The sequence below is a fragment of the Ammospiza caudacuta genome, chromosome 25 (assembly GCF_027887145.1).
Source record: "Ammospiza caudacuta isolate bAmmCau1 chromosome 25, bAmmCau1.pri, whole genome shotgun sequence".
NCBI classification, from domain to species: Eukaryota; Metazoa; Chordata; class Aves; order Passeriformes; family Passerellidae; genus Ammospiza; species Ammospiza caudacuta.
In genome coordinates, this window is record NC_080617.1 from 6,465,908 (window position 1) to 6,479,487 (window position 13,580).

Below are 13,580 nucleotides of genomic sequence, written 5' to 3' on the forward strand. Positions count from 1 at the left end.
GGATCTGGGTTTTCTCTCTTGTGGTCCTGCTGGCCAGTGGGGACCAGAGGAGCCTTTCAAAGCTGGACCTGGGTTTTCTCTCTTGGGGTCCTGCTGGTCTCTGGTCACCTTTCAAAGCTGGAGGCAGATCTGTGCTGATGCACTCACTTGGTCTTACGTGGGTGGGAAGCTTGTGTAAGCTGTCCCAGAAACATTCAGAGTTGGAGCACTGGCTTAGGATCTTTTACCAGCACTGGGAGGTGTTTGTTCCCTCTGGGGTGACCTGGGAGGATTCCTGGTGATCTTCCACCAAGACTGGGAAGTGTTTCTTCCCTCTGGGATGATCCTGGTGTCCCTTTGAGAGCACAATGAGCAGTGCTGACCTGACCCCCTTGGTTTCAGATGAGGCTGGAGCGGGCAGAGTGGGGCACTGACCTGCCCAGTGTGGAATCCCAGCTGGAGACCCAGAGGCACATCCATGCCAGCGTGGAGGACCTGGGATCCAGCGTGAAGGAGGCCAGGGTGTATGAGGTATGGTGGGGGACACCAGACATGGGAAATGAGGGCATTGGGATCAGCTCTTGTGGCTCACATTCCTGGCACAGAGAGGATTTTGAAGGATGCAGCGTCTGGGTTGATGCAGTATTGTACTGAGCCATCCTCTCCACCCTCCCCTTCCCCATGCAGAGCTGTGGAGAAAGATTTGGGGATGGGATTTTGAGTGACGCTGTCCTGTGAAGGATAATAAGAACATTTCTCATCCTTCAGGGCAAAATGTCTCCGAATTTCCGCGCCAGCTACACAGAGACACTGGGCAAGCTGGAGACTCAGTACTGCAAACTGATGGTGAGCCTGGGGGCCCTCCCTGCTCCAAGACTGGGGAGAGGGGAAAAAAACATCAGGAGGAATAATAAACCATTCTTGGTGTCCAGGAAACCTCGAGCTTCAGGCTGAGGCACCTGCAGAGCCTGCACGGATTCGTGTCCAGGGCCACAGCTGAGCTGATCTGGCTGAATGAGAAGGAGGAGGAGGAACTGGCCTATGACTGGAGTGACAACAACCCCAACATTGCAGCCAAGAAGAATTATTTCTCGGTGAGTGCTGGGAGGGCAGGTGCTGCTTTTGGTCTTCTGTGGAGCCCTCAGCTCCCAACAGACCCAAAATCCTGAGGCTGGATGCTCCCTCCCAGCTCCCTGAGCTTGTTGTGCCTGAACAGAGCTGATGGAAGCTCTCTCCAGAGCAGAAAGTGAAATGAATGTGTGTGCTCAATTGAATTGCAATCAAAAAGGCATCAAAAGATGTATTTTTAGCATTATTTTAGAGCTCAAGGCGTCTTGAACTAGCGGGGGCGAGGGGAGTGAGTCTGAGCCAAAGAGGAAAATTGATTCCTCTTTACAGCAGTGTAAACAAATTCCCATCTTTCCACAATCACTGTGTGAAGCTGAAGAGGTCCCTGGGCAGGTTTCCAGTGCCTGTTTGGCACACAGGAGGCAGATTCCTGTTGGGAATGGGGCTGTGGTGCCATGCTGGATTCCCTGGCATCCACTGGTACCTCCTTTAGAACTTCCACGCTGTGTTAGTTAGACACATGGTCTGACTGATATCCCAGAGCTGAGATTTGGGCTTTCCCTCCTGCAGGAGCTGACAGCAGAGCTGGAAGAGAAGCAGGACATCTTCCGTTCCCTCCAGGACACGGCTGAGCTGCTCTCCCTGGAGAACCACCCTGCCAAGCAAACCGTGGAGGTGAGCAGGAGCTGTGGGGCTCCCAAGGGTCAGATCACCTCAGATGGAATTAAAAGACTCACTGCCTCACCCCACAGTGCCTGATGAGGTGTTTTGTGGTGGCAGGACATCAGTGCAGTGGTGGAGGTTTTTAATTTTGGGAAGTGGCCGTTCCCGAATAATCGCCACCTCAAATCAAGAGAATGAGCCTTTCCCACAGAGAGGTGATGCATGGAATGGCCTTGGCTTCCAAGGACATCGTGGTGGTGAAGCAAAGGGCTGTGGGAACCTTTTCCATGGGGTAAAAGCAAAACTGTTCCTGCCTCTGGCATTGTGGGTGACATGGGGACACTGAGACAGGGTCTGCCATCTCCTGTGTCCAAACCCTCCTGTCTGCAGCCTGATTTTGGTCATTTCTGTCCCTCCCTCAGGCTCCTGTGTCCTTGCTGTGCCCCTCCTGGCTGTGAATTCCCTATTCCAGTTCTTTTTTCTGTGTTTTCCACAGGCCTACAGTGCTGCTGTGCACACCCAGTGGCAGTGGATCAAGCAGCTGTGCCTGTGCGTGGAGCAGCACGTCAAGGAGAACGCTGCCTATTTCCAGGTATTTGGGGCCAAATTCCCTCAATCCCATCTGCTGAATCCCACTCCATGAGCTCCTCACTCTGCTGTTGTCCTTGATGGAGAGGGAAGAAGGGATTTTTTCCCTCTGGAATATCTGTTAGCTGCTCCCTGGGCATTTCTAGGGGAAAAAGGGATCAACAATTCCCTGTAGTTCTGCTCATCCAGCTGGGATGATCCTGCCCTTGCAGCCCTAAAGCCAGAGAAGTGTCAGGAGCTGCTGGCTGAGCCTTTGGGATGCTCCTTGCCTGTCTCCAGGGGATTTATCCAGGTTCCCTGTGACCCTTTTTGCCTTGGCAGTTCTTCAGCGACGCCCGGGAGTCGGAGACGTACCTGCGCAACCTGCAGGACTCCATCAAAAGGAAATATTCCTGCGACCACAACACGAGCCTGACACGGCTGGAGGACCTGCTGCAGGACTCCATGGTGGGTCCTCTGGCACCCCAGCACCCTGCTCTGCTCCACAGGGACACCTCTTTGCTCCCCAAGGAGAGCTCTTTATCCCCACAGTTTGGTGGGATGTGGTTTGTGTTCTGTGATGGGGTTCTTGGGTGAGGAAAGAGATGAGGATCTGACTCCATGTTTCAGAAGGCTTGATTTATTGTTTTGTTATATATATTACATTAAAACTGTACCAAAAGAATAGAAGAAAAGGTTCTCATCAGAAGGCTGGCTAAGAATAGGATAGGAAAGAATGATAACAAAGGTTTGTGGCTCAGGCTCTGTGTCCGAGCCAGCTGGGCTGTGATTGGCCATTAATTACAAACATCTAACATGGACTAATCCCAGATGCACCTGTTGCATTCCACAGCAGCAGATAACCATTGTTTACATTTTGTTCCTGAGGCCTCTCAGCTTCTCAGGAGGAAAAGTCTTAAGGAAAGGATTTTTCATCAAAGTTGTTTGCGACAGTGTTCCTTTGGTTTGTGTTCCACCTCAAGCAGTGATTTGCTTGCCCTTGGAGCTGCTGAATGAGCTGCAGCTGTGTGGTGTAGCTGGAGTTGGTCGCTGTCATTCAGAGGCACCATCTGCCCTCTCTGTGTCCTCAGGGTGAGGAGCAGGCTGTGCAAGATCACAGCCTGAGCTGCTCCTGCCCCAGCCATACCCATCCTGCTTGAGTCGTGCTGACAAAGGCAGGGCCTTTAGGATGCTCCTGCTTCTGCTTTGGAGCTGGTGGAGAAACGCCTGCTCTTTATCCAGCCCAAATCCTGTGCTAATCCACGCTGCTGGATGGGGGGAGAGCCAGGGCAGCCTGGCTGTGCCAGGGGCTGATCTCTGAACACGTGGCCTGGCTTAGCTGAGCAGAGCAGAGCCCAGGCCGTGGCACTGTCACCTTTTTTGCCTGATTTGGCCTGAAAAAAAAACCAACGTAAAAACAACCCCCAAGGAGCAAAGCATCAGCAGGGCCAGGGGAGGATTTGGGCTGTGGCTGAAGTGCTGAGCCGTGGTGGCAGGGCCAGGAGGTGACACTGAGGTGTGGAGGCAGGTGGTCACCAAGAAGGGCACAGCAAGGTGTCCCCAGTGGCTCTGGGGTGCCCTAACGGGGGGTGATGGATGCATCAGCACTGGGGGCTCCCCCGTCCTCTCTCAGGGTTCTCCTGGCCTGTCTCTGGTGCTGCCAGGACCTGGAGCAGCCAGGGGCTGTGTTTGGGAGCCCTGGCACATCTGGGGTGGGAGAGGCTGTTCTGGGCAGCCAGAGAGTGGCCACAAACCCAGGGCTGGGGCAGCTGCCCTGAGCTCAGCTATATTACTCTTTCTTACCTAATAAGTTAAAGTTGTATTTCTTCCAATCATGCTCCCTGGGACAGGCACAGGTAGTTTATTTAATCATTTATTCTTTTATTTAAATTTTATTTGATTTCATTTTTTTTTAACCATTAAGTTCTCCTCCACTGTCTTAGCACACTAACCAACCCCAGAGTACCAAGCATGAGGGAGAACCTTTTCTGGGATCCTTTTTTTTTGAAACCTTTGCCACAGCCAGCAGGGGCTGAGCTGTCACTACTCACACCAGCTGCCAGTGTTGTGATCTGCACATGTCCCCAGAGGCTGTTCCAGGGGAGCTTTGCCACCATTCCCCTCCTGGTTGGTGCCATCACCACACCCAGCAGGGATTTGTAGGAGTAGAATTTCCTCCATCTGGCAGATTTCTCCCCAAAGCCAGAGGCCTGTGCGATCGCTGCACCTCGAGCCCTTTCTCCTGAGATGTTTGATCCCCATAATTCATCATCTCCCATTCCAGCCATTGGTTTAAACACCTTTTCATCCTTTGCTTTAGAGAGGGAGCATGCTTCCCTGGGCTCTCCTGCAGGCAGCCAAACATCCCCAGCTTTGGGCTGGGCATTGTCCTGCTCTCAGCCCCTCTCAGCTCCTGCGACTTTGTTTTGGTGGATGTTGTGTTCTCTTATTTTCACCCTTTTGAAAGAAAACATTTCTTTGTCCTACCAGCCAGAGAGGCAGAGGCGTGCATGTGGCTTTGCAGGGCAGTGGGAGTAGCAGTGATGCCCCATCCCATCTCCTGAGCCCTCTTCCCACCCTGCCAGGGCAGCAGGATCCTCTGAGGTGTTTGCTCAGCCCTTGCAGGCCAGCACTGGGGTGGGGGGCGAGCTGAGCAGCCTGGCACAGACCCTCCTTGAGCAGCCCATGCTCCTTGTCCCTGCCAGGATGAGAAGGAGCAGCTGATCCAGTCCAAGAGCTCCGTGGCCAGCCTGGTGGGACGCTCCAAGAGCATCGTCCAGCTGCGGCCCAGGAACCCAGAGCACGCCGTGAAGAGCACCATCCCCATCAAGGCTGTCTGTGACTACAGGCAGATCGAGGTGAGGGCTGCCAGGGTGCTGCTGGCACTTGGGAAGGGAAGGCAGGGACAAGGCAGTGACACTGGGGTGGTTTGGGATGAGAGCTGTAGGATCTGTCAGTGGAAAGCAGGAGTGGGAAGGCAGGGGGAGGGAAACGGCAGGGATGTTTTCCCTGGAGCACATTTCCACGTCTCAGATTTATTCTGGGCAGGAGCTGGAGTCCTTTCCCCTTCCAAGGAGGATGGGCTTCATCGTGCTGAGCCAAACAAGCCCTTGGGTGGCAGCCAGCTCCTCCCTGTGACTCCCCTGTCCCTTCCCGTCCTGGCACGCGCGTGCCGCACTGCCTGGCACCACCCCAGGCTGCTGCTCCATTAAAACACATCCATCTGTGCATTTCTGGGGGCTGGCTCGGCCCCAGGACAGGGGCTGGCAGCAGGGACAGGCGTGCACAGCCCTGCTGCTGGTTTCTGATGGGCGCTGGCGCTGTTGCAGATCACCATCTGCAGGAACGACGAGTGTGTCCTGGAGGACAATTCCCAGAGGACCAAGTGGAAGGTGATCAGCCCCACAGGGAACGAGGCCATGGTGCCTTCTGTCTGCTTCCTGATCCCCCCACCCAACAAAGAGGCCATCGAGATGGCCAACAGGTAACTTGGGGACAGTCACAGAGAGATGGGATGGTGGGGATGGAGGTGTGAAGGTGGTTTGTGGTGAGGAAAGGAATCCTTCTGCAAACTCCACTGCAGAGGCTGCTGCTGTAGCTTGCAAAATGTAAAAATGACAGTTTGGGAGGAGGGATCCCCTCAGGGATCCCTGGCACTGAACAGCAGGAGCATCACTCCCTGACTGGGGTCACTGGGCTGTCTGCCAGAGATGGCTGGAGGATTCACAGGGTCAGGGCTGGGTTTGCTGGGCTGATGGAGCTGCTCCTTTCCCCTTGCAGGGTGGAGCAGCTGTACCAGAAGGTAATGGCTCTCTGGCACCAGCTGCACATGAACACCAAGAGCCTCATCTCCTGGAACTACCTGAGGAAGGACATAGCCCTGGTGCAGAGCTTCAGCATGGAAAAGGTACAGAGGAACTTCCCTGCCTGCTTTTTGGGGTTTGTGCTGCTCTCTTGTGTGGCCAGAGAGAGGGGGAAAACCAGGGAATGGAGAAATCAAGGGTCTTTACACCTGGAACAGTGCACACCATGAAAAGGGTGGCAGTTTACAGCAATGGGGAAAAGAGGAACAATTCACACCTTGAAAACCAAAGTTTGGGGATGCTGTGCAAAAGGACTGCAGCTTTTCCCGATAAAAGGAGCATCAGGAGTTTGCTGCTGCTGAGAGATGGTGGATTGAGCATTTCATGAGGGAGTGAGCACAGCTTGAGGGGAGGCACAAGGATTTCTCTCCCCCTCTGAAAATACCCCTTGGGCAGATGAAGGCGGCTCAGTTGGTGCTCAGGATGTTGTTCCTGATGTTTGGACGTGCCTCTTTTTCCACTCACAGCTGAGATCCTTGGCTCAGGGGGAGTGTCAGCAAGCCCTGAAGAGCCTGCAGGGCCACTACGAGGATTTCCTGCAGGACAGCCGCGACTCAGAGCTGTTCTCCGTGTCGGACCGGCTGCGCCTGCAGGAGGAAGTGGAGTCCTCCAAGGAACACATCCGGCAGCTGCTGGAGTCCATGGAGAACGGTGAGCTCCAAAGGGCCTGCTGCTTCTTGCTTCCACCAGGAGCTGTGGGAGCTCATAAACAAAGGATTAATGGCATGGCTTCGTGTTCTCCTTTTTCCTGAGCTAGCTGGTTGGTGGTGTGAGCAGCTGCTCTCATTATTCCTGCATCTATCCATGCGAGTGTTCGGCCTCTGTCCAGCGCTGCTCCTGCAGAGAGGCCTTGGCTTTGCAGCTTCAGCTGAGCTGCTGAGTTGTGACGGTGCTTGCAGGGGTCTGAGGGTGAGGGAAGAGACGAGGATCTGACTGCACGTTTCAGAAGGCTTGATTTATTATTTTATGATATGTATTATGTTAAAACTATACTAAAAGAATAGAAGAAAGGATTTCACCAGAAGGCTGGCTAAGAATAGAAAAAGAAGAAATGATAACAAAGGCTTGTGTCTCGGACAGAGAGTCTGAGACAGCTGGCTGTGATTGGCCATTAATTAGAAACAACCACATGAGACCAATCCCAGATGCACCTGTTGCATTCCACAGCAGCAGATAACCATTGTTTGCATTTTGTTCCTGAGGCCTCCCAGCTTCTCAGGAGGAAAAATCCTAAGGAAAGGATTTTCCATAAAAGATGTCTGTGACACTGAGTCCTCTTCCCCTTGCAGTGTTGGCAGAGGGGATGCATTCCAAGCAAGGAGCCCTTCCTGCAGTTAGTCTTTGGGAGAATACACGTGGTGGTGGCACTTGTGACACCATGAGTCCCATCAGGAGCGAGGACTCCGGTCCTGTGGCTGGACTCATTTCCAGAAGGGGATGATTTAGTGATGTAATTAAAGTGTCGATTTAATGATTCCACTGAGGTGTTTCCCTCAATGGAAAACATTCCAAACACCTTCCTTTCTGAGCTCAGAGACGGAGGTGTCTCGTTGAGGTGTTTTCCATCTGAGCAGAGATGCTCAGAGGCTCCAGGCATTCCAGCAGGTCCCGTTTGGGACAGCTCCTGACCAGTGGTGCTTGAGCTGCTGTTCTGTGTGTCTCTGCCTTGCAGAGGACAAGGATGAGACCGTGGCCAGGACGTACCTGTCCGAGCTGAAGAACATCCGCCTGCGGCTGGAGGAGTGCGAGCAGCGGCTCGTCAGCCGCATCCAGGCCCCGAGCAGCGCCCGGGCAGACGGTGACACCATCCAGGAGAACACCCTGCGCATTGCAGAGCAGGAGGTCAGGCCCAAAAACAGCTGTGGCTCCTCTCTGTGGGCGAGGGGATCTCGGGGTTTGAGGGGATCTCGGGGTTTGAGGGAATTTTGGGGTTTGAGGGAATCTCTGGGTCTGAGGGAGTCTCGGGGTTTGAGGGGATCTCGCCGTGCAGAAGGCATCAGGGAAGCTCAGCAGGTGGACAGCCTGCTTCATTTCCTACCAGCTGCTTTGCCAAGGGCAATCCTGCCTTTTTCCCCTGCCTTTTTTTTTTCCCTGCCTTTTTTTTTCCCCTGCCTGTTTCCCTGCCTGTTTCCCCACGGTTTTTTTCTGCTGCCTTTTCCCCCTGCCTTTTTCCCTTTTTCCCAGCCTGTTTCCCTGCCTTTTTTCCTTTTTCCCTCCCTTTTCCCTCCCTTTTCCCCATCTTTTTCCCTTCCTTTTTCCCTTCCTTTTTCCCTTCCTTTTTCCCTCCCTTTTCCCTGCCTTTTCCCCTGTCTTTTCCCCTTCCTTTCCTCTGTCTTTTCCTCTGTCTTTTCCTCTGTCTTTTCCTCTGTCTTTTCCTCTGTCTTTTCCCCTTCCTTTCCCCTTCCTTTCCCCTTCCTTTCCCCTTCCTTTCCCCTTCCTTTCCCCTTCCTTTCCCCTCCCTTTCCCCTCCCTTTCCCCTCCCTTTCCCCTCCCTTTCCCCTCCCTTTCCCCTCCCTTTCCCCTCCCTTTCCCCTCCCTTTCCCCTCCCTTTTCCCTCCCTTTTCCCTCCCTTTTCCCTCCCTTTTCCCTCCCTTTTCCCTCCCTTTTCCCTCCCTTTTCCCTCCCTTTTCCCTCCCTTTTCCCTCCCTTTTCCCTCCCTTTTTCCCTGCCTGTTTCCCTTTTCCCCTGCCTTTTCCCTGTCTGTTTGACCTCTCCTTTCACATTGTCTCTCCCTCCCCCTGCAGCGCACGCAGGAGGATCTGCAGCAGCTGCAGTCAGAGCTCAGGGTTGTGTCTGAGAGGTGCTACAGCTTCCTGGACAAAGCTCCTGCAGGGCCCAGCACGCCCCACCTGCGCTCAGAGCTGGACCTGGTGGTGAACAAGATGGAGCAGACACATGGGCTGTCTTCCATCTACCTGGAAAAGTGAGTTGGGATGTGCCTCTGCTCCTAAACACCATTTTGGGTGTTCCCTGTTCACTAAAGGTCTTATACCTTGTGGTGGGTGTAACCGAATCCATCCCCCTCCAGATCTGTGCCACGCCTGGGATCTCACTGTGTTCTCTTTGATTTCCCCAGGTTGAAGACGGTTGACATCATTATCCGCAGCAGCCAAGGAGCAGAATTCCTGGTCAAGGGCTACGAGGTGAAGCTGAGCCAGGAGGAGGCTGTTCCTGCTGACCTGGCAGCCATTCACACCCACAGGACAGCCCTGCAGGTTGGTGATGAAGAAGGTTTTGACTGTTTGTAATTGTGTTGGGGGTGTTCTTGAGGTTGTTGGATACAAGTGGAAATAGCATGGGGGTGGAGAAGGTTGTTAGGGTTAAGAATATGAATGTGTTTAGGACTAGGAGCAGTGTCTCTCCTTTATTTCTGCTAAATTTGGACCGTTTTTCTTGCCTTGGTACATTTTTAGAGGGTTTTGTGCTGCTGATGTGAGAGCCTTGATTGCTTTGTGAGTGTAGAGGAGCTGCTGTGGCTTGTGCTTTGTCTGCAGTCTGACCTGGGAGCATGTTCCCCTTCATTCTACACCTCCCCGTTCTTTGCAGCTTAAGGAGAAGGGGGAAATAAACCCATTAACCCCTTCCCAGCTGTGTCACCTCTGTCTGGGAGGACATCCCTGCCTTGGTCCCTTCTGCTTTCGGTGACACTGACCCGGTGCTGTCTCCTTGTGCAGCAATGGCTCGGCGAGGTGAAGGACAAGGGCTCCGTGTTCTCCAGGCTGGAGGAGGAGATGGCGAGGGCAAAGGAGGTGGGGGAGCAGCTGTTCAGGCTGAGGCAGGAGCGCAGCATCGACCTGGAGCGCTTCCAGGAGAAGGGCAGCCAGCTGTGGGACCGCTGGCAGCGAGTCTGTGCCCAAATTGAGACCCGGTGAGACTCCTCCTTCCTCTTCTCCCACCTCTACGCTCACCCTTGGGTCAGCCTTGGTGGAGGGGAAATTTTTCTGGCTGGGATTTCACCTCCCTCTCCTCTTACCTGTGGTGGTTTTCTCTCAGCCACACGGATCTGGAGAGCATCCAGGAGGTGCTGAGCGATTACCGGCAGTGCCACAGCGCCCTGATCCAGTGGATTGAGGAGATCACAGCCCAGCAGGAGCTGATGAAGCCCGGCCAGGCCGAGGACAGCCGGGTGCTGTCAGAGCAGCTCAGCCAGCAAACGGTGAGGCAGGAGCTCGTGATGTCTCCTTGCTGCCCTGGCCGTGTCACTTCTTGTCATTCTCTGAGCTTGGGAATATGAGAAGCAGCAGGGAAGAGGCTGCAGGCTTGAGTTGGGTGTCTGGGGAGTGGAGGAGCTCTGCTTGGCTCGAGGTGCAGATCAGGTCTTGTGTGAAAAATTGGAGAGTGTAAGGATTTTACCCAAAAGTGCAGGGATGTGAACCAGAATTCTGCTCACGTCCCCAAGGCTGCTGTCATAGAATCCCAGAAAGGCTGGGTTGGAAGGGATCTCCAAGATTGTCTTGTTTCCATCCTCCTGTTGTGAGCAGGGACACCTTCCACTATCCCAGATTGCTCCAACCTGACCCTGAACACTTCCAGGGCTGGGGCATCCACAGCTTCTCTGGGCAACAACTCAGCCAATCTATTCTGACAACCATTTTTTGCTTTGAATTCCCTTGAAGGCTTTGGCTGCAGAAATTGAGAAGAACCAAGCCAAGCTGGACCAGTGTCAGAAATTCTCCCAGCAATACTCGGCTGCTGTCAAGGTACAGCTCCTGGCTGGGATGGGCTGGGCTGGGCAGGGGCAGCCCTGGCAGAGTTTGCAGATCTCACAGGCTCCACATCTCCCCACCTTTTCAGGACTATGAGCTGCAGCTGATGACCTACAGGGCCTTCGTGGAGTCGCAGCAGAAGTCGCCCATGAAGCGCCGGCGGATGCTCTCCTCCTCAGATGCCATCACCCAGGAGGTAGGAACCCACCTCAGCTCATCAGGGGGACATTTTGGGGGCTTCTTCCACGCCCAGCAAAACCACCCAGCAGCCTCTGTGAAAATGAGCTCCCTCCTGCTGAACTCTCTTTTGTATAAATAAAGTTTCCACCCTCGCTGTTTTTTCCAATAGCCAGAGAGGATGGCTTAGTGCCCTAAGCACCAGGTATGCCATACCTTGACTCCTGGGAACCCCTGGGTCAAATCCAGCAGGGTCGGCTCAGCCCTCCAGCCTTGCTCGAGGTAAATAAACCAGAGCACCATGCAGTGTTGCTGTGTGTGCATCTTTGGGATGAGAACCTTGTAGGGAGCCGAGCTCCTGTCTGCTCTGTGTGGATACATCAGAGATCGCAGCAGCCCTCTCTGTGAGGGTCCAGCACCCGCCCCAGTGTCCATGGCAGGAGTGTCCCCTCGCTCCAGTGTCGTGCAGCATGCCTTGTGTGGCCACCACCACCACCCTCCCCAGCAGACTGGCTGCATTCCATTGGTGCCATCCCAGCTCTGCCAGAGGTGCCCTGGGGGGTTCCCGAGCCAGAGGTGCCTCATCCATGTCGTGTACTGTGAAGGGTGGCATTGGATCTGCCAGCAGGACTGATGCACCCCCTTTTCCCTCTGTTTTTCCCTCTGTGTTTTCCCATTGGCAGTTCATGGATCTGAGGACTCGTTACACAGCCCTGGTCACTCTGACCACCCAACACGTGAAGTACATCAGCGACGCTCTGCGGCGCCTGGAGGAGGAGGAGGTGAGGCCATGGGGCACACCTGGACCTGTCCCCCACATCCCCCACATCCCCAAGGGTGCTGCTCCGTGCTGCGGGAGCAGCATCTCCCCTTCCTCCCCCTCTGGAGCTCCCTTTTGACGTGGTTGTCTTCCTCCTCCCTGCTCTGTTTGCAGAAAGTGGTGGAGGAGGAGAAGCAGGAGCACGTGGACAAGGTGAAGGAGCTCCTGGGCTGGGCCCTGGGCTTGAAGCAGAGTGTGCAGGGCAGGGCAGCTGCTGCTGGCAGCAGAGAGCTGGGAGACATTGAGAAATCCATCTCAGAGCAGCAGGTAAAGCAGGGCTGACGCCAGGCCCTGAGGTTTAACTTCTGCTCTTTTTTGCACAGCTGCATTAAGCTGCTTTATTTCACTTTTCCATTTTTTTTTCCAGGCCCTGAATGAGGAGCTGACTGCGAAGAAGGAGCAGGTCTCTGAGGCCATCAAAACTTCCCAAATCTTCCTGGCAAAACACAGCCACAAGTGAGTGTGACCAGGGAGAGAAAAGGGGCTGGAATGAGATTCCTTAGAGCTGTGGATCCATGGGATCCAGTGCCTAACTCCCGTTAAAAACAATGAGCTGCACACCACAGTTGTCTTCTTTATTGTCTGCAATGAGATCTGTGAAATGTGCACTCATTTATGCTGTGGGGCAATATTAATCCTCTTTAGCTGAGATGCAGACCCATATATTTGTGATTTGATTGTTACAATGCAGGTTGTTTATCCTGGCAGGTTTTTAGCTGAGCTGGGCAGGGAGAGGAAGGGACTCATGGTGAATTTGGCCTTTTCCTGTTCTTGGAATGATGTGGCAATTCTGTGGAGCTGTTTTAGGCAGCACCCTGAGATATTTCCCCTTCCCCTTTGCAGGCTTTCCCAACCAGAAAAGGACCAGATTTCTGCTCAGATTGGTGCTCTGAAGGAAACCTACCAGGCTCTCTGCAGCAACTCCACGGAGCAGCTCCAGCAGCTCCAGAGCCAGCTGGCTCAGGAGACAGAGCACAAGGTACTGCCTGAGCTCCATGCTCAGCCCTGTCCACTCCTCAGGCTGTGGAAAAGGTTTCATTTTGTTGTGTCTCTGGCCACTCACAGCCCCTTGCACGTGGTTCTCTCCTGTTCGTGGTCACCCAAAGCATCTGGTGGTGCCTGGAGGCCGAGCAGGAGCTGTTGTGAGAGCTGTGCTTTGGTTGCCATCAGGGCTCTGCCCCCTGCACGAGGCTCACTCGTGCTTGCTGAGCAGGGTGGCAGATGGGATTCTGCCCTGGAAATGTCCCCACGAGGAAATCTGTGTCCTGTGAGCTCAGGGGGCTCAGCCCCACTGCAGGAAGGTGGGACTGACGTGGCCTCAGGGTCTGGCCAAGGGTTTTTCTCTTCCCTGTGGAAGGCAATTACATTATCCAGCCCCTCATCTGACCCGGGGGACCTTCAGGACCTGTTCCCTGTTCACACCCACCAGCCCCGTCCTTGCAGGGAGGGCTGGGAGCGCATCCTTATTGCCTCTGTTCCAGCTGTCATTCACAGATTTACGTGTGCCTGTTCTCTAAGTGTATATTCATGTGTCAATGGATATTTTTGTGTGTTTGCTTGCTGGCTCCCTGTGCCCTGAAGCAACAGCCCGCTCACATCTGGCTGTGAGATGCAGGTTTTGGCTCTCAGGTCTGTGAGTGAAGCCCTGTTCAAGCCACTCATGGGGAGAAGGTGGCAGAGCTGCTTTTTTGAGATCTTCCTGTCCAGCTTTCACCTAAAAATGTAGTGTTTTGCTCC

The 13,580-nt window shown here is 54.0% G+C and overlaps 1 protein-coding gene across 1 annotated transcript in view; it reads left to right on the forward strand.

The window, feature by feature from the left end:
* MACF1 (microtubule actin crosslinking factor 1) overlaps positions 1 to 13,580 on the forward strand; it is a 146,076-nt gene that overhangs the window by 52,683 nt on the left and 79,813 nt on the right. The window contains exons 15-35 of the mRNA XM_058819643.1: positions 382 to 510; positions 748 to 825; positions 912 to 1,073; positions 1,618 to 1,722; positions 2,207 to 2,302; positions 2,620 to 2,745; positions 4,983 to 5,135; positions 5,607 to 5,761; positions 6,058 to 6,184; positions 6,608 to 6,791; positions 7,813 to 7,982; positions 8,885 to 9,063; positions 9,217 to 9,355; positions 9,815 to 10,008; positions 10,134 to 10,296; positions 10,757 to 10,840; positions 10,935 to 11,042; positions 11,707 to 11,805; positions 11,958 to 12,110; positions 12,211 to 12,299; positions 12,687 to 12,822. Of these exons, the coding sequence (XP_058675626.1) occupies positions 382 to 510; positions 748 to 825; positions 912 to 1,073; positions 1,618 to 1,722; positions 2,207 to 2,302; positions 2,620 to 2,745; positions 4,983 to 5,135; positions 5,607 to 5,761; positions 6,058 to 6,184; positions 6,608 to 6,791; positions 7,813 to 7,982; positions 8,885 to 9,063; positions 9,217 to 9,355; positions 9,815 to 10,008; positions 10,134 to 10,296; positions 10,757 to 10,840; positions 10,935 to 11,042; positions 11,707 to 11,805; positions 11,958 to 12,110; positions 12,211 to 12,299; positions 12,687 to 12,822 (2,829 nt within the window). The remainder of the gene's footprint in view (positions 1 to 381; positions 511 to 747; positions 826 to 911; positions 1,074 to 1,617; positions 1,723 to 2,206; positions 2,303 to 2,619; positions 2,746 to 4,982; positions 5,136 to 5,606; positions 5,762 to 6,057; positions 6,185 to 6,607; positions 6,792 to 7,812; positions 7,983 to 8,884; positions 9,064 to 9,216; positions 9,356 to 9,814; positions 10,009 to 10,133; positions 10,297 to 10,756; positions 10,841 to 10,934; positions 11,043 to 11,706; positions 11,806 to 11,957; positions 12,111 to 12,210; positions 12,300 to 12,686; positions 12,823 to 13,580) is intronic.